We start from the raw sequence: 24,010 nt of genomic DNA, 5'->3' as shown, positions 1-24,010 counted from the left end.
TAAAATAATCAAACAAAGGAAGAAAATAAGGTAACTTTGAGAAGAGTAGGAAATGTTATTTAGAGAAACAAAAGCTGTGGTTCCATTTTAAAAACAGTGTCATTTATGCCCCGGGAGTCACCATAATCGCTGTCCAATCGCACTGACAATGCCCCTCCCAAGAGGGAGGGCACAACAGAATGTACAGCAACCAGGATCCAATATGGATGCCAACGTCATAGAAGAATCCATCTTAGGTCTGTAGGAGCTAAATAGTAGCCTTACCTTCAACAGCATACTCTTCTGCTTCAGAGGGGCCAACGAGGACAGGAAGGAGAGAGAGAGAGAGAGAGAGAATGAACAGATTAGACAAACAGCATTTGGAACGATTATCATATCCAGACATGATTCCAATGTATTAGATATCCAATTAATTACATATCCTGTCGTAGTTCCAATTTGTTAAGCAAAACACATGTTATCAGAGAAGAGGTCATTTACAAGAACAAAAAAGCACACTTTGATTCATAAGATCTGTCCAGACAAAATTAAATCATATTTTTCCCATGGCTTGATCCACAATGCTTGGAAAAACAACCGAAATGTGAGACTGCAAAATGTGAGGTCCTCTTCCAGCCGGGGGCTTACATCAATTCTAAGAAAATCAACTGCAAATTGAAGGAACTGGGGAAAAATGTGCATCAAATATAAGAGTAGGCCTGGGTCCAGTGACTGAACATTATATCCACTCATCCATCTCAACCACTCATCCATCTCAACCACTCATCCATTTCAACCACTTATCCATCTCAACCACTCATCCATCTCAACCACTCATCCATCTCAACCACTCATCCATCTCAACCACTAATCCATCTCAACCACTCATCCATCTCAACCACTCATCCATCTCAACCACCCATCCATCTTAACCACTCAACATCTTAACCACTCTATTACAAAAGTGCTGAATCGAGTTAGAGCAACCTCCCTAATGACATCTCTCCAACTCCATGATCTAGAGAGAGAGAGTCAGAGGAAGCCAGTTGTAAGAAAGATGCTTCTCTAGGATCATCATCACATAATCAAAGATCCACTACACATTCATGGAAAAAGCCTCCAGCCTCCTACTGTATCAGACCCTATGGAGAGTTGAACATTTTGATCTTTTACTTGGCCCGGGCCTTAGCGATAGTTTGTTATATCATAATCAACTTTAGCTGGTACATTGCGTGCTTGTGCCTTTATTTTAGTATAATTGAATGTATTTTTTATGTATAGTGAAAGCCTGTGTATGGCAAGACGACCAGGAAGTGCTGTTTACCGTCACTTTTAGTATTAAGATTTCATGATTTCATGGCACGGCGGCCATTTGGGAACCTGCAACGTGCCATTGAAGCCCCAGCGCGGTTCCACAGAGAGCGTCCGGTGCAAGACGAGGTCAACCACTACACATCTACAAAGTGCACGTTTCTCAAAAAACTGCATTTCACAGACTGCATTCGTCCAGTATACTAATCGTGAACAGATCCGAATCAATGTCCACTTATCCATCTTCACTAGACGCTAGCTGTGCGGCACTGGCTTGATCGGTTCCTACGAACATAATAATGTACCTATGCAGTGTTTATCTGTTTTCATCTGTACAGAGCCGCTTCCCTCAAATGCATCCTTTGTTGTGTCATTCAATGACTTGCTGTACGATTCATTTCCCCGGAGAAATATCTACAAGGTCTTCTCATTGAAATAGTATTCTATGTTGTCATTATACAGAGAGAAAGGCTACAAAGAGCCTGGGTGGGTTGGCGTAAAAAGGCAATCGATGCCTGTGCCTGGGCCCCTCTGACACCAGAGGATCCCTTAGAACTCCTCCGCCGCTCCCCATTGATTCTCAGATTAGAACACCCACAATGCTGCTCATGAGGCAGGCAGCTGCTGTAAAGCAGGAGGTCAAGAGAGCAAACATTTTAGTCATTTAGCAGACACTCTTAACCAGAGAAATTTAGGGTTACGTGCCTTGCTCAAGGGCACATTGGCACCTTCTCCCCTAGTCAGCTCTGGGATTTGAACCGGCACCTGCGCAGTTACTGGCCCAATGCTCTTAACCACTAGGATACCTGCCGACAAACCCAGACGTGGCTAGCCAATGGAGAGAGATGCATGATTCCACACCAGAGATTAAGCCAGAGCTTGGTTGTCTAATGTAATGATTGTTATGATGTCTGGCCATGGTTCTACCCCCCCACCCCCCACCCCACCCCTCTGATTTGGATGGTTCTCAGCCTTGACTATCCTATCTTTTAGAGACACACTCGGCGAAAGCCTCTGAGTCTCTGTTCAAGGCAGGCAGAGCATGAAAGGGATGGCTCCCTTTTTCTCCAAACTCACGATTCATCGCTCAAGTAATTATGGGGCCTGTGTAAAAATGTTCCTCGGAGACGGTTAATGTGGATTGTATCCCGTTGTCCAAAAGTGGATGGAGCAGCAAACCTCAGTAGACTTTATTTTTCAAACAGTAGAGTTAACATTGCTTAGGGAATTACTGGGAATATGACACGGAATGAAAGTGAAGGATCTGACGATAAAAGATAGTCAAGCGGGAAGCTCTTATTTCGGGAAGCTGGGTTCCCCCATTGAGAATAGTGAGAGATACATAAAAAGCCAAGCATTAACATCATTCCTAACATTTCTGCACCTAATAAAAATGCATTGTGAGCAAGTCTGTGCCCTTTAGGGATCGGACACTCCACTGGGCTTGTATACAAACATTACATGACAATTTTCAGGTTAGATACTGTGAGATGATAGTGTGTTTTTGTGATGCTGTTCTCACTTCACCGGAGCTAGACTTTCCCTCTCCCCTGAGAGCCAATAGCATGCTGCCTCGAGAGGGGATCCTTCCAGTAAACGATTAAGATCATTATTCATATAAAATGCTGTGATTATGGTCTGTTTTATAGGCATTGGAACTAGACGAGAGAACATATTTTGGATTGAACAGGAAAGAAAGTATTTTTTATTTAACGAGGCAAGTTAGTTAAGAACAAATTCTCATTTACAATGACGGCCGACCCAGGCCAACTGTGCACCGCCATATGGGACTTCCAATCACGGCTGAATGTGATGCAGCCTGGATTCGAACCGAGGACTGCAGTGATGACTCTTACACGGAGATGCAGTGCCTTAGACTCCTGTGCCATTCAGAAGCCCACTCAAGAGCCCAGTAACCAAAAGGTTGGTTCAAAGTCACACTGCCGACTAGGTGAAAAATAGGTCAATGTGCTCTTGAGCAAGGCAGTTAACACTAATCGCTCAGGATAAGAGTGTCTGCTAAATAACTCAACCTTATGGATGGGAAAGGCTGAGCTCTGCTTATGGGGAATAGAGAAACCTATAGGAGAGGAGTTTTCCACTCTCAGATCCGTAGAGGCTACCGCAGTAGCAGACGTTTAAAAATGGGGGAGTCAGATGGGATCATGGCCAGAATAACGTCAGAGCCCAAACTCGATTTGAAAATAGGACTCATGTGGGATTAGAGGTCGACCGATTAATCGGAATGGCCGAATAATTAGGGCCGATTTCAAGTTTTCATAACAATCGGGAAACTGTATTTTTGGATGCCGATTGAAGCTATACTGTTACACTGGCAATACAAAAGTGCCTATAAGAACATCCAATAGTCAAAGGTATATGAAATACAAATCGTATAGAGAGAAATAGTTCTATAATTCCTATAATAACTACAACCTAAAACGTCTTACCTGGTAATATTGAAGACTCATGTTAAAAGGAACCACCAGCTTTCATATGTTCTCTTGTTCTGAGCAAGGAACTTAAACGTTAGCTTTCTTACGTAGCACATATTGCACTTTTACTTTCTTCTCCAACACTTTGTTTTTGCATTATTTAAACCAAATTGAACATGTTTCATTATTTATTTGAGGCTAAATTGATTTTATTGATGTATTATATTAAGTTAAAAAAGTGTTCATTCAGTATTGTTGTAATTGTCACTAGTACAACAGTAAAAATAAATCGGCCGATTAAATCGGTATCGGCGGTTTTTGGTCCTCCGATAATCGGTATCGGCGTTGAAAAATCATAATGGTCGACCTCTAGTTGGGATGTTTCTTTTTTCACTCCCCAAGTCAAATGAGTACAACACCACAAATAGACAAATAAAACATGAATCTAAAAGAATACAGATGCAGGCTGTTACAAAAACACAAGAGGATGTTGGATTTCTTTACTCTTCCCAAGTGGCTTTGGAGGAAAAACAGACTTGTGTCTATCCTTGTGTCTATCCATGCTTCTACACCTGCATTGCTTGCTGTTTGGCGTTTTAGGCTGGGTTTCTGTACAGCACTTTGAGATATCAGCTGATCTGAGAAGGGCTATATAAATACATTTGATTTGATTCCATCTCTACTATGGAGAGAGGAACACGTGTGTGCAAGAAGATAATAAACTTTCCATTACTATTATTCTACTTTGTACAGTATAGAAATCATGCAAAGAACTGGTGATGAAAGTCAACAAGCAAGTCGTACAAGCATGTCTATAATTCCAATGTAACCCTAGTTCTACCTTACCAAAGTAATTGATACCCAGAGGTACTTTTGGAATCACAGATATTTCCCCACAGCTCAAACGTTTCCTTACATACTGCATACGCGTCTTCAGGGGGTTGGGGTCAGTTTAAGTGTTCGTCTCACTTCCCTATTCACTATGCTGAAGGCTATAGGGTGTTGCTGTGGCAACTAACGATCTCATTGACAGCAGCTGCTCCACTGCACATCTGACCACAGTTGAGGGCTGGGAGCAACATTGGAAGGAGAGCATGGTCGAGATCAGTGGAGACTGCTGAGGGGAGAACGGCTCATAATGATGTCTGGAACGGAGTAAACGGAAAGGCATCAAATCATGTGTTTGATGTATTTGATACTGTTCCACTGATTCCACTCCACCCAGTACCACGAGCCCTTTCCTCCCCAATTAAGGTGCCGCCAACCTCCTGTGGTCAAGATCCTGTATATATTGTCTCAGCCCTGACAATGGGAGTCGTTGTCCCAAAGGAGGGAAGGCAGATGGTCTGCTTATCGTTCTGCTTACCTTGGACAGATTTTGACAGGAGAAAAACCCTCTCGCTTCACCTCTTCCTCTCTGATATGGTCGACTTCCTGCCCAATTAGACATGCAGGCGTTGCATTGCGTTCATTTTCAAATAATATTTTTGCAGGAATCTCTTTGTGAATGATTTTCACCGAAAATGTTATCTATGCCGAGCTGGGCAGCTTGAGCTTTTGCTATCTCATCAGGCGCTAGGCTTTGGTCTTCTTCAATGGTTGCGTACCACATCATCAACTGTGCAGTCGGGTATCAGATTGCTATGTCATACAATGTGGTTAGATGATATCTTAAAAACCTATCCAGAGGTTGTAAGTTCTGGTATTTGCTGCAAAGTAGTCAGGAAGGAACTCGACCATGACTGCTCACACTGGGGGAAAGGCTGGTGAGGACAGCAGGAGGTGCCATGTGTAAGGAGCTTTTGCCATCTCTTACATGTGGTCTGTACTGAAGAAAATATATCACTTCCAAAAAGCAATGATCTGTGATTGTTCAGCAGTGTGTTGTAGACTACACATAACACACAATAGCACTGCAAGCTCTTAGTCCTTGGTCAGCTCAGGAGCAGAAGCACTGAGGCCCACCCTCACTGTGAGAGTTAAAAACCCATGGCAGCCACACACCAACACCACATAGCCTAACAGTAAACATACAAATATGGAACGCACAGGAACACAGCACAGCCCCATGGTAGGTCACACTAGAGACCTGCAATGTGAAAAGCCACTCAGAGTTCAGTGACCATGTGAAGTGCTGGACTGTGAGTTGATCATTTCAAAATGGAGCAACTAGAGCCCGATGTCACATGTGGCAGAGACATGAATGTTCTCAATTTCTTTCAGCAAAGGTAAACACAGAGAAACACAAAGCCACAAAGCTATGACCCCCCCCACCCCCACCCCTTTGTAGGCAACAAGTGATCTTTAATTGAATATGTCTTAGGTCATCTCCCACCAGTTTCCTCTCATTACAATTACATTTCAAATCTGACTTATTTTATATCGTGTGACTCAGTCTCTCTCAAACAGTCACCCACATGCTTTCTCACACATGGAAAAATAGAATAAATTCTACAAGCAACAAGCACTGTCAAAAATGATATTGTGACGAGCTCTCATGTTGAGTGGCATGTACAAGTAGCCTTGATCTTCTTCAACTCCCATATTACAAACAGACAATACTGGTTTAAAATAGAAAAGACGTGAGATAGCAAGAAAGAAAGAGTGAGAGAAAGAGTGTGAGAGAGAGAGAGTGAGAGAGAAACATCAGCGCCACAGGTAACTTCCACAAAGCTGTGAACGATCTGAGAGACAAGGCAAGAAGGGCATTCTATGCCTTCAAAAGGAACATAAAATTCAACATACCAATTAGGATCTGGCTAAAAATACTTGAATCAGTTATAGAACTCATTGCCCTTTATGGTTGTGAGGTCTGGGGTCCACTCACCAAACAAGAATTCACAAAGTGGGACAAACACCAAATTGAGACTCTGCATGCAGAATTCTGCAAAAACATCACCTGTGTACAACGTAGAACACCAAATAACGCATGCAGAGCAGAATTAGGCCGATGCCCACTAATTATCAACATCCAGCAAAGAGCCATTAAATTCTACAACCATGTAAAAGGAAGCGACTCCCAAACCTTCCATAACAAAGCCATCACCTACAGAGATATGAACCTGGAGAAGAGTCCCCTAAGCAAGCTGGTCCTGGGCTCTGTTCACAGTGTAAGACACTCAATAGAGTTTGAGTAAGTCAGTTGTAGGAAGTTATTTTCATCAGGGTGCTAACAGCTCTCTGTAGTGGAGACACAATAACAAGAGCGATTCTGAAACATTTCCTAATTGGACATACACTAATTAGGCGGAATATGATAGTTTTCTTCATTCGAGTCGACTGGAGAGGAGACGGAGCAAAGAGGGTCAGAGAACCGGTAAACGGAGGAGCACAAGACAGTCTGCCATCTGGAGAGTTATCACTGTCTGTGGAGTTAGAACATAGTAAAGTGTAACAATAACTTTACTCAGAAATGAGCCTGCTCAGATTTAGATTTGATTTGGATCTCTTTTAGCCCAAGGGCTAGTCTTCTAAGAGTCCTTAAGAAATATCAAAAAACATACAGAAATGAGAAAAACAAAAGCAAGGTAGAAGCACAAAAACACAAAACAAAGACACACATTCATGTTACACATTCATGTTACCTATACATATTAGGAGTTACACATTTTCTATAATTTCCATGATAGTCGGCCATTTGAGTGCATTGTGTAATTCTATGGAAGACCTCTGGTAACCACGTTGCAGAACCGTTCCGGCTGCCTTAGCACAAGCTATCTGCAGTCCCTTTAGGCCACCAACACCTGCATTACTCTACACGACAGGGTAGTAGTTCACTATGGATGAGAGCATCTGAGATTTGTAAAAGAAAAAAAAAATTGCTCTGGCATATATTTCACAATTCTTCTGAGCATACAGGAGGTGCCAATGATTTTGTTGCAGAGCTGTGAAATGTGTGATGACCAAGGGAGACTTTTGCCTAGCTGTACACCTAACAGCCAAGTCTCTGAAACCTCTTCCATGTGTGGTCTGCCAACTGTTTCTTCCTTTTTCTCTTCACACATATTAGCATTGCCTCGTTTTTCTATGTATTTAGCACTAATTTTTTTTTTCCAATTTGAAATACTTACGTCAGCCTTATTTAGCTGCCCTACAGAATTGCCTGTTACATAAACAGTGGTATAAATAACGTCCATTTTCACAGTAATTGGCCGTTAATTAACATAAACAAATGTAGCATCTCCTGGCTTCCACAAGCATCTGACGAAGACCGTTGAAACATCAACATTTTAAACAGTTTAACAAATCCACCTAGATGACCCACCCAAGTCAGTATTACGCCCCAACCAACACAGGGAATAAACAGTTTACTATGGTCAGGGCGTGACAGATACAAAATGTTGGGCTATAGCTTTAGATTTTGTTTAATCAATTGTAAGGCTGCATGATGCGACTCTAAAGAGTATATGAAAAAAGTTGTATGAAAGACATGAGCTCTGCTTAGTTTTTTTGCGCAGGCTGCACACACTTCATCAGTCTCTCATTCACAATTTGACAAGCACTTGAGAATGCCTTGAATTTCCCAGCTGTATCCCTTTTGTGTGGCCGTAATGCCCCCTAAAAAAATCCATCCCTTTTGTGTGACCGTAATGCCCCCTAAAACAATCCATCCCTTTTGTGTGGCCGTAATGCCCCCTAAAAAAATCCATCCCTTTTGTGTGACCGTAATGCCCCCTAAAAAAATCCATGCCTTTTGTGGCCAGTAGCCGTTGTGCCCTTGGGCTGAATATAATAGTTATAATTTCCTTCTCCCGACTGCTTGCCGAAACACCTCTCATTCAAATTGCTCTCCGTCATGTGATCGGGTCTTTCTAACAGGTTACAAGTGAAAGTAGGCTACTAATGATCATCAGCAGCATCAGAGCTTGGAAAAGCTTAATTACCGTGACTAAATGTTCACGTGGAATTTGACTGCCATCATGACTCGTGATAATACGGTCACCGTAACAGCCCTATGTACAGGAAGCTCATTGGGGAGTATATCCAAAAGGCTGGAAGGCAGTGTCAATATTTGGGGCCATGTTCAGAATCCCCAGAGAGAGGATAGAGACACCTAAGGTGTATTTGTACTGACAAGCTGCCGGAGGTTTCCCACATTATGTGTCTGCTGTGTGTGTGTGTGTGTGTGTGTGTGTGTGTGTGTGTGTGTGTGTGTGTGTGTGTGTGTGTGTGTGTGTGTGTGTGTGTGTGTGTGTGTGTGTGTGTGTGTGTGTGTGTGTGTGTGTGTGTGTGTGTGTGTGTGTGTGTGTGTGTGTGTGTGTGTGTCAAGTGTGAATGTGTCTGCACTATTTAACCATGTGTTTGTCAAGCGTAAATGTGTCTGCACTATTTAACCGAGCAAGCATTTCCCTGGCTTGAGAGAGAGAGAGAACACGCGCAACAGCATAGCTTACATAATGACATTTGATTTCAGGAGATTGAGCATTTATTTTAACTTCGTTTTGACTTCTAATATAATATCATTCATGTGTCAACATCATTCAAAAAAAAATAGATGACGGGTGCTCTGCTAAGTAACAAATCCATTTTAGACACTGACATTTCCCCCCTCTCCGTCCAGCTTTTGAAGCACAGAGAAACAGTTGCTTTCCCTGACAGGGTAAATGATCAGTGTAAAGATGAACAAGCATTGAACAACATAGCAGCATGTTGTGGTGGGGCATTTTCAAAATGTCTGTTCGCTTTGAGAGGTTGTCGCTCGCTGCTACATTAGCAGGTGACACAGATGAGATAAATGCTGTCAACCACAGCAGGGGATGCCAGGCACGATTGAGAAACCTTTCAGACTTGCTGCAGAGCCACAGGAGTGTGAAAAAGTGGGTTAAGAAATAAACCAAATGTCCTCGGCTTTGAGATGACAACAGGAGCAGGCGAGGTGGATAAGGGCTACGTCTTGTGAGGAAAAAGCACCTTAATAGTATTTCCTTAATCCTCCTTTAAAAATGACCTAGATAAGTTAAGTTAACTCGGTAGCTTTTGTCTGAATATTAGGAAAACCTGGACAAATGACATCTGAAAGGCATATCCCTGTCCTCGTAACACAACACAAATCCCCCGGTGATTCCAAACTGAGCCGAATGAGAAAAAATAGATGTGATTGGATTAACTAATTATAAGGACAATTGCTAAATGACTGAAAATATTGGTATTATTTGAGGTAGGAGCCGTAACTACAGTATAGCATGTTGATGATGACAGACAAGGAGTACTGTGCATCATAAAATGCTCCGTCTTCATAAACGTTACCTATCAACGATAACGAACAGCGAATTGGATTACATGTAGCGTGTTAAATGTAAATGAGAAGCTCCTATCATAAACTACTGAAACATTTGGCAGCTAACATGTGGTGCACTGAGGTGGAATTTCAATGCAGATACTCCACAGTATATTTCCACTGACTAGAACAAGGGCAACAAAAAAAACTAAGAAAGCCAAAGAAGAGAAGTTGAAAGAACAGAAGGGTTTAACTTCATACAGTATCAGCATGTCAGTCCCAAACTCCTTCGCTTCATCCCTCCATGAAACATGTTATCAGTGAAATTGAAGGCCTAATTGCACGGGTTCATCAACCTCCCACTGAGCGACAGGGGGAAGCAGCACAGAAGTCAGTCACACTCAAATGAGGACATTTGGACATACAGTACAGTGCAGTACACTGTTAAAATGATCTGCTTAGTAACACTAAAACTAGTGGCAACTGAGCTGCCACCAACTTAAAGGAGACAAAACCTTGTTGAAACACATCATCCTGAAATGTTTTGAAACATGACATGGTGTGTTATACAACACCTTGTGAAGGACTGGTAAGCAGTGAGAGAAAGGGTTGAGTCCTGTTTAGTGCATAATTAGATACCTTCTCTTTTGGTAAAGATTCCTCTCTCTAAAGCTTATAAACACCATTGTCAAGCAAAATTAGATCACTTTTTCTGTAGTGTCTTGATTGTTACATTTTTTTTTATGCATTTGATCTTTTACAATTTTATACCATTTTAGCAGGTATTGTCAAGCAAAGCGTTCACACCACCGGCTCTAACTGGAGGTTGAAGGGCAAGAATTCAGGATTCTATACATCTTCCACTGACAATCATGAACTGGAAAGCGGTCCATTCATCATACCTCATGGCACAACAAGCTTAATACTAATATATAAATATACTTTTCGTTCATCAAACATGTATACAACATTGTGTGAAATAATCAAAAATCTAAAAATGAATTACCCACAATCCTCTAAAAACATCAAGTTTCAAGATATGAAATGCAAGGTAATTTAAAAACCAAAGACTTTGTTAAGGGTGTGTACTGGAGGCTGAGTGTATGGAACAAGACAAAACTGACGGAAATATGAGACATGGAGCGGCGATGGCTAGAGATCCAGTGACATCGATCGCCACCCGAACAAGGAGAGGAGCCGACTTCGGCGGAAGTCGTGACAGTACCCCCCCAACCCCCGACCCGGAGGGCGAGGTGCAGGGCGATCCGGCCAGCGACGGTGAAAAGGCCCCCCGCCCGACGCCTTGAATCCAGGATGGAATGAACGGAGTACGCCGGGACCCCCTCGATGAGTGTGGTGCAGACTCACCTGGGTTGATGCCAGAGTGCCCTGCCTGCTGCCTCGACTCCCAGAGGGACCGACACGGCACCGACCGGCAGTGTGCCCTCTGCGGCCACAGATGGTGCACGTAATGGCCCCTCCTCCAGCCTCCCTATGCGCAGCCCCTCCCTCTCATGGGCACAGGAGCGGGGCTGCTGGAAGATGGAACCGACAGAGCCCCCTATGGACATCCGCAGGTGACCAGCAGGTTATCCAACCGGATGTACAAATCCACCAGTTGGTCAAAGGTGATGGTGGCATCCCTGCAGGCCAGCTCATGTCGGACTTCGTCGCGCAGGCTGCACCCTGTCGTTCTAGTCTGCTCCGGCAGCCAAGGTCCGGAATTCCAGGGCGAACTCCTAGGAGCTCCTCGTCCCCTGCCTCAAATGGAAGAGCCGTTCTACCTTTGGGCGGATGGTCAGAGACGGGAACTCCTCAAAGTGGTCCAACGCCACGTCTCCTTCTCCCCACACAGCGTTTGCCCACTCCACTCTCTCCCTTCCTGAGGGAGCTGGATGAACGGTGGCCAGGTAGAGGTCCAGTTTTAAAAGGAACCCCTGGCACTGTGCTGCGTTCCATCATACTCCCTGGGAAGGGAGAGATGCCTCCCACTGGGACTGGCTCTGGACGGGACGGGTAGCGGTAACCCCAGTTGCGCTGGTTGAGGCACTGGAGACTCCCTGTCTCTCCCAGCGGTCCATGGTTTGAACAACGCGATCCATCATGGCACCAAGATGATGTAACATGGCAGAGTGATCCTGGACGCACTCCTCGACTCCTCTAACCGGGGTACCTGCTCCTGCTGACTCCTTGGTGGTGTGAAATCGCCGGTGACGTCGACGCCGAACGCCGCCCGAACAAGGAGAGGAGCCGACTTTGGCGGAAGTCGTGACAGACTTCCAATGAGTTCAATCACTCAATGTTCTCTTTCTTTGATTATCCTCATGAAAGATACTTATATTAAGTTGGATTTATTTTTACATTATGTTTGGTAAAATGAAATGAACAAATCATTGAAAGGACTTACACATTATTGTACTATTGATGTTGATTAATGTGTTGTCCACTATGAATAAATAAATATTGAAAAATATTTTGACACTTCTCAAATGACAGAGAAGTGGGAAAAACAGATTGAAGGGTTGAAGCAGGGAACTGAACCCTGGTCTTCGGTGGGGAGAGAGGTGACATCAGTTTAATCAAGGTGCATCAACACCAGATCATGGGCTCAGCATGACCTGCAAGCATTTTTATTTTGTATATGTTGGCAGTTTTTTGTTGTCAATTTCAAGAATAATTTCTTATAGTGTGGCTTAGTGATTGAGTGGGTAAAATGTCAATGAAATGTACCATTTTACTGCCCCTCCTGTTTATAATCTGTCTAAATAAATCATTGAAAAAATAAAGGTGGAATAACACAACAAAAATATTCTCCTTTGGCCATTATCCTCAATCATTATTTAGGCTATAACCCATTGTTTGTATGACAAACGGCTTTTGTGTTTTGATCACAGGATGTTGGTGGCATCTTAATTTGGGAGGACCGGCTCATGGTTGGAGCGGAATCAGTGGTTCCCATGTGTTTGATGCCATTCCATTTAATCCGTTCCAGCCATTATTATGAGCTATCCTCCACTCAGCAGCCTCCTGTGGTTTTGATGCTACCTTTTACATGCACTGAAACCCCAAAACGTGTTTTCACAACACTCTCTTAGAAACACCAATATTCAGGCTGAAGAACCACTTTGGGTGTTTCAGAGTACTTCATTGGTGTTTAGAGATGATCTATTTTGACAGTGTAGCACATGCCTGCAATACTGTCCTGACACCCCTGAAGGACCGTTATTGATCCAATAAAGAAGATAAAGAAGGAAACCAAAGGATAACTGTCTTTGGTGAAGTAAGACAGAAAACATGGGTCATCCTATTGTAGGAACTATCTATATTAAGACAATTTCATCAACGTCCATTTTAAATGTAGACTTCTATCTGAAATGGAGAATTGGAAGGGAAATATTTTAAAATGGATGACTACCTTTAAAATCGTCACCGTATGTCTCCCTTCCCTTTACAATTCTTCTCCATATCAAAGATTCATTCTACTGTTTTATTCAATACAATTTAGAGGTACCCAACCGCGAGTCATCACATTGACCTCACATTAACCCCACATTGACCACTTTTGAAATGGTACAGAACAAGCTTCACCTCGGGCTAGCATCTCTAACCGTCAGGAGAGATGTTCAAAGGTCATGCACAATTAGGCTCCATCAGGAGAGCGGAGAACCACCTCACCCTTACTCCCCCTTGTCAGTCACTGTCTCCCCCCTGCTCTCCTCCACACTGCTCCTTCCCTCCTGACTCGACTGGCAGGTTAAGACACATCAGCATGTTACCTCCTGACATGTTTAACTTCTCATATCCTAAGCAGACAGGCGATGGACAAAGCAATGTGTCTGGCCTGTACAGGCTGAAGTCCACAGCATGTTATGTACTCCAGTGTTGTGTTTTGTATTTTGTGCACAGTACTAATGTTAAATACCACTTGCAGTGCCTTCAGAAAGTAGTCACACCCCTTGACTTATTTCACATGTTGTTGTGTTACCGCCTGAATTCAAAATGGATGAAACATATTCACCCATCTACACACAATACCCCATAAAAGTGAAAACATGTTTTTAGAAATGTTATCAAATTTATTGAAAATGAAATACAGAAATATAATAACAATTATTCAAGCTCTGTCAAATTGGTTGTTGAGCATTGCTAGACAACCATTTCCAGGTCTTGCCATTAATTTAAAGCACATTTAAGTCAAAACTGTAACTGGTAAGCAACTCCAGTGTATATTTGGCCTCATTGTCCTTATTGTCCTGCTGAAAGGTTTACTCATCTCCCAGTGTCTGGTGGAAAGCAGACTGAACCAGGTATTCCTCTAGGACTTTGCCTGTGCTTAGCTCCATTTTGTTTCTTTTTTATCCTGAAAAACTCCCCAGTCATTAACAATTACAAGGATACCCATTACATTACATGGGCTCCTGAGTGGTGCAATGGTCTAAGATACTGCATCTCAATGCAAGAGGTGCCACTGCAGTACCTGGTTAGAATCCAGGCTGCATCACCATCCGGCCGTGATTGGGAGTCCCAATAGGGCTGCTTACAATTGGCCCAGCATCGTCCATGTTTGTCCGGGGTAGACTGTCATTGTAAATAAGAATTTGTTCTTAATTGACTTGCCTAGTTAAATAAAAATGTAAATGATGCTGCCACCACTATAATTTAAATACTGTATGGAGAGTGTGGTGCTCAGTAATGTGTTGAATTGGATTTGCCCCAAACTTAACACTTTGTATTCACAAAATGTTTTGCAGTATTACTTTAGTGCCTTGTTGCAAACAGGATGGATGTTTTGGAATATTTTACATTCTGTACAAGCTTCCTCCTTTACACTCGGTCAATTAGGTTAGTATTTTTAAGTAACTGCAATGTTGTTGATCCATCAGTTTACTCCTAACACAGCCATTAAACTCTAAATGTTTTAAAGTCATCATTGGCCTCATGGTTTCCTTCCTCTCCGGCAACTGAGTTAGGAAGGACGCCTGTATCTTTGTAGTGACTGGGTGTATTGATACATCATCCAAAATGCAATTAATAACTTCACCATGCTCAAAGGGATATTCAATGTCTGCTTTGTTTTAATTTTAGGTGGCCTTCTTTGAGAGGCATTGGAAAAACCTCCCTGGTCGTTGTGGTTGAATATTTGTTTGAAATTCACTGCTTGACTGAGGTACCTTACAGATAAGTGTTTGTGCGGGGAACAGAGATGAGGTAGTCATTCAAAACACTATTATTGCACACAGAGTCCATGCAATTTATTGAGCTCTATTTTAAGAAACCTAACACAATGGTAAATCTAAGGGCAAGCGGTAGTGCTATAGGTTCAGGGTTGTGGCAGTAACATTTGATCTATTTTTACTTATTACAATTATCGGTACACTTACTGCAGTTGGGGCATAGGGGCTGGGTTTTGATTAATAAAGAAATTGTGGGAGTGTCGATGCTTGGCCCCTCACTGGCCAATCATAACGTGTTCCATGGTGAAATACGTGGTTGCTTCAAGTTGTATATTTAAGGTATTTTATGTATTGCCTTGGAATCAACTCCAATTAAAATGTTAGACCGTTACAGTGCGTTAAAGGGCTTACAGAAACTAAATGTACACATAGCTTGTCTTCAACCATTTGCAGTCCACACTGTTCTAATGACTTGCATGTCTTCAATAGCATTCATACTGATATAGGGGCAAGGCCTACTGTAAATAACATTATGGCTGAGCGAGGACATGACAAACATTGTCAATAAGCACAATTCAATTCATTATTGATAAGGCCTAAAAAGAAAAAAAATAATTGTAATCAAATTCTAAACCAAACAAACCAACAACTTGTTTTAAATAGACTATGTCACATATATAATATATAATGAAATGAAAAACACACGCATTGCTGTTGAACCAGCCTTCGTTATAGTAGTCCTTAGAGAGGGCTTGGGTTTTGAATATGTGAAACGGAAAACAAGCCATTTTTACAGGTTACAGATAACTTCTAAATACAAGGTTCAACAGTATTCACCGAGGTACTCATCTCTCGTTTCATGATGGGCATAGACACGTAGCCTACATCATGGAGGGGTTTTTACACACGTCCAAAACGGGACCTGCATGGCAAAAATAACATGGGCCTGCCTACAATGCATAGGTAAAAAGGGAATGTCAGCTCACTGTTTTACTCCTCTCAAACTTGACATTTTAATTAATAAAGCTTTGGCGATGAAGATGTATTTCCAAGCGGTCTCAGGAGCCAAAAGCGTTTTTGACAGTCATGACTACTGCGCGGATTGCATTGGGCAGACAAAAAAAAATCGCTTAAGGGAGGGAGGCTATAATTGGTTTTTAACAAAATATAACTTTTTATGTTTTAAATACGAAGTATACAGGCACCAAAAGCACATTGGATTACGCTTGTTCCATGTGCGTTATGGGCCGTGTGCAACATGGCTAGATAGGTTGCGTTTCCGCTGTCAAAATCCATGCGTTATCGCTAAAACCAACTTTTGTTTTTTTCTTAAATATCCCTATACTTTGGTTTTTAAGTACACACCTCCAATATTTCCACCCGCTCATCTGAGCGCACGCGAGCTGATATAAGACAGGTAAATGGCCAAACCTGGCGTTAGGGCAGGAAAATGCCAGTGCAACAATTTTTCACGACGAAATTGCAAAATAATGTGGTTCTTATGCTACCGCTGCCTTAACGCCAGCCGAAAATAGAGCCCATTATGTGAACTGACAGTCTGTTAATATAAACCACCAGGAAGTATATCACACCTTTGAAAAACATTTTCTGACAAGCAAGCACTTAGGTATGGTCATTTTCACATGTTCATACATTAATATAATGTTTGGGAATGACACAGAGCAAGGTATGTGTGGAAATCCTACAGCAATATGGGACAGCAGCCTGTGTTTGGACAATATCCACTGCAGTCATTAAAACCGAATAAAAACATCTGTGTACCATAGCCAATCTGAGCTACAGTAGACCTATATGCAAATAATCCATTTGCCACACGGGCCTGCCATCATTCATTTTGAACTGGACTGTGTGTTTACAGTCGGTAGCAACAGCACAACTTTACATCACTAGCACACATTCGCCAAAAGAAACAAAAATACACCTCAATGGATTTCTGCAGATATGTAAACACCTCGGGTGTCCGCTTACATTCGCGAACATGACAATCCTATAGCTCAGACAACCATGAAAAGGTAGGCTCCCCCCCCCCCTCAGTTGCCTATGCACATCATCATCAACAAGATCGAAAACGAATGCTATCCAGAGCGAGATGAGCTAAAAATCTATAGAGGGAACGGTAAATAAACCCTCTGAAACTTGTTCAGATTCTTGGTGGTCGTCATTAATGGCACTGCTAATGGATGAGGAACGGTAGTCTGCTCGTCCTGTTGCAGTTTGCCTGCTAATGCACGACTGTCCCAAACCACGTTGACAACTGAATGGGAACTTGCCTGCCCGCCCAATTGATCGATGGAAAATACATTGAATTGGCAACTAAGCGAGATGATAACAGTTGTTCAAGTTCAGCATAGCGACCTAGCAAAGTGATTCACATTTCTTGCTATAGCTTTCCAAATTACACCTGCATCTCTAGCTGCAGCCACATTAATTAAAACAATATGGAGGGGGAAAAAGTTGTCCACTCACCCACTTGTCCAATGACATAACATTCTCCCAGCAGCTAGCTTGCTATCGTTAGGCTCTGGGTTTTTAGCTTGGTAAAGAAATGGCTACATAAATAGATAAACTAGCCTATTAGCCACATTATGACTGACTTGTGATCAATGACCTTGCGAGTTTCATTGTACATACTCAGCCTTATTTTGACTTACATTTGTGTGTTTGTTTTTTGTCCCAAATATTGAGTCATTGAGACTGAAACAGTGTATCCCGAATGGCCGGAGGAAGCAAACAATGCCAGCTGCAATTTATAACTTGACAATATTTGTTGGACTACCAATGCTACGTCATAGACTTTTTAGACAAATAGAACATATTTTTAAAACCTCTTGTAGATATTTTTGCATGCTATCATAATTGTCTGTTTGTTTCATATCTACAAAGTACTTCAAATGCTGTCTGTTCCATTAAGTTTTACTCCTGAACTCATTTTGCAATAAGAAAGGAGTTGAATATGTCTTGACTCAAGACATTTCAAAAATTACTTTGATAAAAAAAAAGTGAAAAACATTCATTCCACTTTGACACTTTGGGTATTGTTTGTAGGCCAGTGACACTTTTTTAAAATCCAAATGTAACTTTCTTTTTTTAAGTCAAGGGGTGTGAATACTTTTTGAAGGGACATGATATCACCATAGCTTAATTATTGTTTTATAAGCTAGATATTGGATTTCTACACCATATAAGTGAGCACTAATACCACTGCATATAATGTAGGTCTATTTTGTAAGATTACAAAAATGTTCCAAATTAGAAAGTAAGAACTGTTGAAAATTAGGGTCAGTGTTTTATATTCCGCTATATCATTAAAGAAGAGTAATTAAATCCATGTAATTAAAACTACCCCTAAAAGTAGTGTACTGCTACGTGGTTAGTTATTTCAAAAGGTTCAAATGTAGGCTCACACATTCATAAGTGTGGCGTATAATACATTTCTGATAGAAGCTCTGGAAGGTCGGGGGACGAGGTAGGAAGGGAGGGAGGGACGGAGGAGAGGGGGTCTGACAGTTCATCGATGATAGCCACATATTAGTATCGACACCAAGAACCCACTAGGGAGAGACAACCTTAACTCTGCACAGCGAGAGGGAGGGAAGGAAGGGGATGTAGGGAGGGGATGGTGGAGGGAGAGAGAGATAAGGAGAGAGAGAGAGAGAGGGATGAGAGGGTAAGAAAAGCTGGCAAAAGGCTTATCTCTGAGATGAGAAATTAGAGGCAGGAGGGGAGAGGGAGGAGAGGGAGGGAGAAGAGGGAGGAGAGGAGGGAGGAAGGGCAGGAGTGAGGGAGGGAGGAGAGGTAGGGTGGAGGGAGGGAGGGAAGAGAAGGAGGGAGGAGAGGCAGGATGGAGGAAGGAGAAGGAGGGAGGAGAGGCAGGAAGGGAGGGAAGAAAGGAGAGAAGTTTGGACAGCGCTGTGTCATGAGCAGAGCCAAGGCCTAGAGACAGTGAAAACGATTAATAAGAAACATTTTGAACATAACAATCACATACATGCAGATGTACTGGAAGCAACCATGTCTTTTAAATGACGCTGGATTAATTGAAACAAAACTCTAAATGTGATAGATAGATAACAGAGAATGAGTCACTGAATCATAACACCTTGAAACTTGAGAAACAATAGTTTCTCTTTCACAGGAACACCCCGTCTCCCATACGCCACGATCATACCCAGAATTCTCTACACTGATTACGGCTTAGCCCTTTGATAAACACTAGAAAGTTCGACCCGGGGGCGCCCCTGATTTGATTGCAAAGAGCGCAGCGGCGTTTCTCCTTTGATCGATGTGCGTTCACCCGCATTTCACTTCCTTAGTTTAGTCTGTTAACATTGGCCTCGAGCCAAACAAACACCTACACTTCGCAGCAGACAACCCACATTTTGGATTGTTGTGTAAAGAGAACGTATTAATGAATACAAGAGTGGAAGAAGAAGAACAGGCAGATGGTTTGCTTGGAGGAGACATTGTGAACAAAATGCATCTCCGCTCTCCCCCTCTCCCTCGCTGTCTCTAATTTATTGTGTTTTCACCATTTCATTTTCTCCTCGACTGTTCTGCCTTCTCTTCCCCCGTGGTCCCCCGTGTACCGTTTTAATATATACTCCAACATGTCTTTGACACTTTTTTTCCCCCGATTGTGTTTTTCATTCCCGCAATTTATTTGTCCTTCTTATTGGTTTTGAATGACAACACAACCTGAAGCTCAATTTCTGTTTCATATCTGTATCCATCTTGTCTATTGAATCACCATATTACATTTGGTGGAAAACCCACTGCTATCTTGCAATATCAAGAAGAAGAAGGTTCTTGGCGTACCCAACAAATGGAATCAGGGAGACCAAAATGGCAGAGTAGGGACAAGATCCCCTATATATAAGAACATCCTGATTAAATCTCATTCAAACATGTAATGTTCACCGTTTGTCATAGAGGGATGTTCAGTCACAATACAGATACTATGCAGTCCAAATATAGACAGGAGGGAACATTATAGATGTATTACTACCACAGTACAAAGTCGCAATTTCATCACTAAATGTCACCTGCTGTGAAATAGTGATCAACATTTGAAGGCTGTGATTGAATAATAATAATAATAATAATAATCTATAGTATTGTCCATATGGAGTCCCTATGGAGAACTCAGTGGAGGCTGAAACAGAGACCAGATGAGACAGAGGGAGACAGCGACAAATGGACAGAGAGAGTCCCAGACAGAGACAAATGGACAGAGGGAGTCCAAGACAGAGATAGATGGACAGAGACAGATGGACAGAGAGTACCAGACAGAGAGCGTCGGAGAAGGTGAGAGAAACGACAGCACAATGATTGAAAGGGGGACTAGCAGACGAAAAACAGACAAGACCGTAGAACAAGAATCCGGGCGGGGCGGGGCGGGGGGCTAATAAAAAAGGAACAGTGAAGGGAGACTACAAATCTCTTAATCTCTCCCCCCTTCTCCTTACAAGCTTAGATCCCCTGTTAAATCGCCTGTGTCGATTCAAACTTTTCCAACTCTCCCTGTGTCATGACGTTGGCCCCTTTGGGTATAGCAACCCCACCCCCCCTCCCTGCCTCCCCCTTGCCTCCTTCAACTAGGCTGCTGTGGTCAGAGGTCGTAAAGTAGTTTTTCATGGAGAACAAAGGAAATCCTTCCACCTCACAGAACTTGAGGTACGAACAAATTTCATGTTCCGGAGAAAGTATAAAAGATCGGTGAAGAATCAAGCTACAAACTGTCACAACTTGGGAAGCTCATGGGAGATGGTGTGGCCACATTACCATAACGCTGTTTATATAATAGCCTCAGATATGAGGTTTACATCTAATTGTTGTATAAGATGAATGAGTGAGTATGATACTGTTTGTATAATTGTGTAATAGGATTGTGGACTGTTTAATGAAGACAAATACAATTCCCTTTTGATTTGAACTAAATCAGAGGACCGCCCCTGAGCCCAGTTAGGGTCAGACATCCTGGGACAGCCCTCTTCAGCCCTTCCGAATAAAACCCCACTCGGGTTTTCGATCAGCAGACCGAGCTTACCTAAATTACGAGATGGCTAAAGGTTGCAGACCATGTTTTCTCCATTAGGAGGACAAAGGTTGTAGACCATTGCTGAATCTTTTAACCATACCACGTGGTTAAACTCTTAGACTATCGATACCGACAGAATGGGAACAAGTCTTTGATATTAATTACTAGTCTGCAGCTAGGAATTCGGTATCATTGAACACGAAAAACGACAACCGCCGAAACATCCGTTCTATAACGAATGTCACTCTGAACAATATCCCCTCTAACCACAACCGAGAGAGAGAGGGAGAGACGGACGATTCTACAAAATAAACAGATTTTTCACCAGAGATCAAGACGACACACTGAACGTAAATATATATTTGATTGCAATTGTTCCCCATTGAGTGAGTGTTCATGTGTAAAGGATTAGAATTTCAATTGTTGTAATTATTAACTCTGTAGTGACTTCTTAGTCGACTCCCACTTCCCCTTTTTGTCTAACAAGCCGTAATGCACTAGGGCACATTTTCCTGTCATTACATTTACCTTGCTTGTTTGTTTGTTTATGCATTTCTGTAAATTACTTAGTTAGTAATAAATAAATGATTTAAGAGAATTGATGTATGGATGACTCATAGTGAAGACTGGGTTCGTGCAGATAACCAAAAATGTACAACGTTTGGAATGAGACTAACTAGAGGTACAGTAAATAATTAATTAATTCGAAGACAAATTGATCAGAAAAAATATCTGAAAAGTTATTTTAGGAAATGATAACTTTGTAATCTGAATATTTTTCCTTGGTGCCCCGACTTAGTTACGTGATTAATCAGTTGATCGCGCAGTAACTAATTACAGAGAATCTTTGAAAAAAACTATCAGTCTTCAGTTAATGATGGTAAAGACACGACACCTGGTTCCCTGTTATAAAGTTCACACCAATGCAATCTTATTCAATTTGTAATGAATTGAAAGAGGCTGGAAGACTAAAAGTGTCTGATTTAGTGACAATAGCAGCTACTCTTCCAGAGGTCCAAACACATGAAGGTACTTAACTAACATGTAAAAAAAAAAAAAAACAGTACATCATGTAACATTATTACACCACTACATATCTACAATACAACATTCATAATAATGTATAATAATAACAATTATGTCAGGGCACTGCGAAAAACCACCCACTGAAGTTTAGAGACTTCAGCATTACCGCCAGAGTTACAGAAAAAAACGCTAGGCTAATGGCGGACGAATCCAGAAAGGTGGCATTGTGGGTTGAATTGCTGTGATCTCTAAGTAATTGTACCACTCTCTCTGTCTTCCAAACTATTAGCCGTAGGCAAGGGAAATCTTGCAAAACATAAGTGACCCAACAGAGCCGATTACAACCGGAGGAGTCAAGTGAAGTTAATGGGACTTGGTCTGGATCCTCCCGGTGGTGGCCGTGAGATGAGGACCAGTGGAGGGGATTACAAAATGGATGAAGGAATCACAATCATGCTATTGAGAATGAACTAGTATAGGAGGGAGAGAAGACTTTCTAGCCATTTCTGGTAGATTATACATTGGAGGATAAACATTTAGCAAAATCCCCTGATGGTATAGGTGTGGTGTGTTTCTGGTATTATGTCTTGGGTTTCTGTCAGCTTTGTGTGAGAGCTGAGATTGGAGTGTATCGATTAGTTTCCAAAAGCCTTTTCTCAAAGCCGAGCGATGTGTTACACAAGATGATTCCAATGAAACATTCTGCAAATTCAAAATGCCAGAACTGTTCTAAAATAAAAAAAGCTTAAAAGTATTTGCAATCAAGACAAAACCACTAAATCACCAAAATGAATACAAATATACACTGTAGTATTGAAAAGACTGTCACACAACACCTCAAGAGGACATGGTAGTTATCAATTAGAGATGAGAACACAAGCATTTTGCTGTACCCACTATGTATTTTTTAACATCTGCCCAACTCTGTACACGACCAATAAAGTTTGATTTGATATCAACATGTGCTGACTACCTCCTTCTGTCACGACTTCCATCGAAGGTGGTTCCTCTCCCTGTTCGGGCGGTGCTCGGCGGTCGGCGTCGCCGGCCTACTAGCCAGCACCATCATTTTTCTGTTTGTTTTGTCTTTGGTTATTTCACACCTGGTTTCATCTGCTTTCATTTCTGTGCGTACAATTACCCCTGTAGCCTGCTTTGTGCGGGATTATCCGTGTCAATTATCTCGTTGAGGTTGTGCCTCCGTTATTTTCACATATATACCGATTGTGTATAAGTTTAAGGAGCGTTGTTTTTTCCTCCTTCCGTGAGTAACTGTGTCGTGGGCGTTTATTTGGTATTGTACCTGACCCTATAGTTGTGGACTTGCCTATTAAATTATGTTACTTGGACATCTCTGCTCTCCTGCGCTTGACTCCTTCACCTACCTCTAAATACAATATCGCAACACCTTCCGTAGCCCCTCTGAACTCCCATGGCAACACACCTTAATTCAATCAACTTGAATTGCGTACTACTTTCTATGTTCACTACCAGGGACACGCCTGCCCTTCAGATTAATAATCCACCCATCCACAAGGACAGAGGCAGAAACCACAGCTTTCCTCTGAGTGGCTTCTGGCAGGGTTCATCGATAAGGGAAATAACTTGAGAAAGAGTCATCTCTTGACTGTAATGAAGCCAGGTTCGGGGGCTTGGGTCAGGCATGGAAGGTCTTTGGTGGAGCCTCTCTAACACCAGAGGATAATTCAATGGTAAATTCAAATGTATTGTATATGAACCGTTAGTGTTGAGCGCCCCCCGAAGAAACAGTGTCACAGAGAGAGGGCCTGTTTTAAAATGTCTGACCTGA

At 42.2% G+C, this 24,010-nt stretch overlaps 1 protein-coding gene across 1 annotated transcript in view; it reads right to left on the bottom strand.

Annotated features, from left to right (window-relative positions):
- The window catches only part of LOC118392701 (neurexin-1-like), a 1,157,590-nt gene that overhangs the window by 952,974 nt on the left and 180,606 nt on the right, over positions 1-24,010 (bottom strand). Inside the window, exon 3 of the mRNA XM_052460740.1 lies at positions 265-285. Within this exon, the coding sequence (XP_052316700.1) occupies positions 265-285 (21 nt within the window). The remainder of the gene's footprint in view (positions 1-264; positions 286-24,010) is intronic.

The sequence above is a fragment of the Oncorhynchus keta genome, chromosome 13 (genome assembly GCF_023373465.1).
Source record: "Oncorhynchus keta strain PuntledgeMale-10-30-2019 chromosome 13, Oket_V2, whole genome shotgun sequence".
Classification (NCBI taxonomy): domain Eukaryota; kingdom Metazoa; phylum Chordata; class Actinopteri; order Salmoniformes; family Salmonidae; genus Oncorhynchus; species Oncorhynchus keta.
Note: the sequence above shows the minus strand (reverse complement) of the source record. Positions and strands in the feature narration are given on the sequence as shown.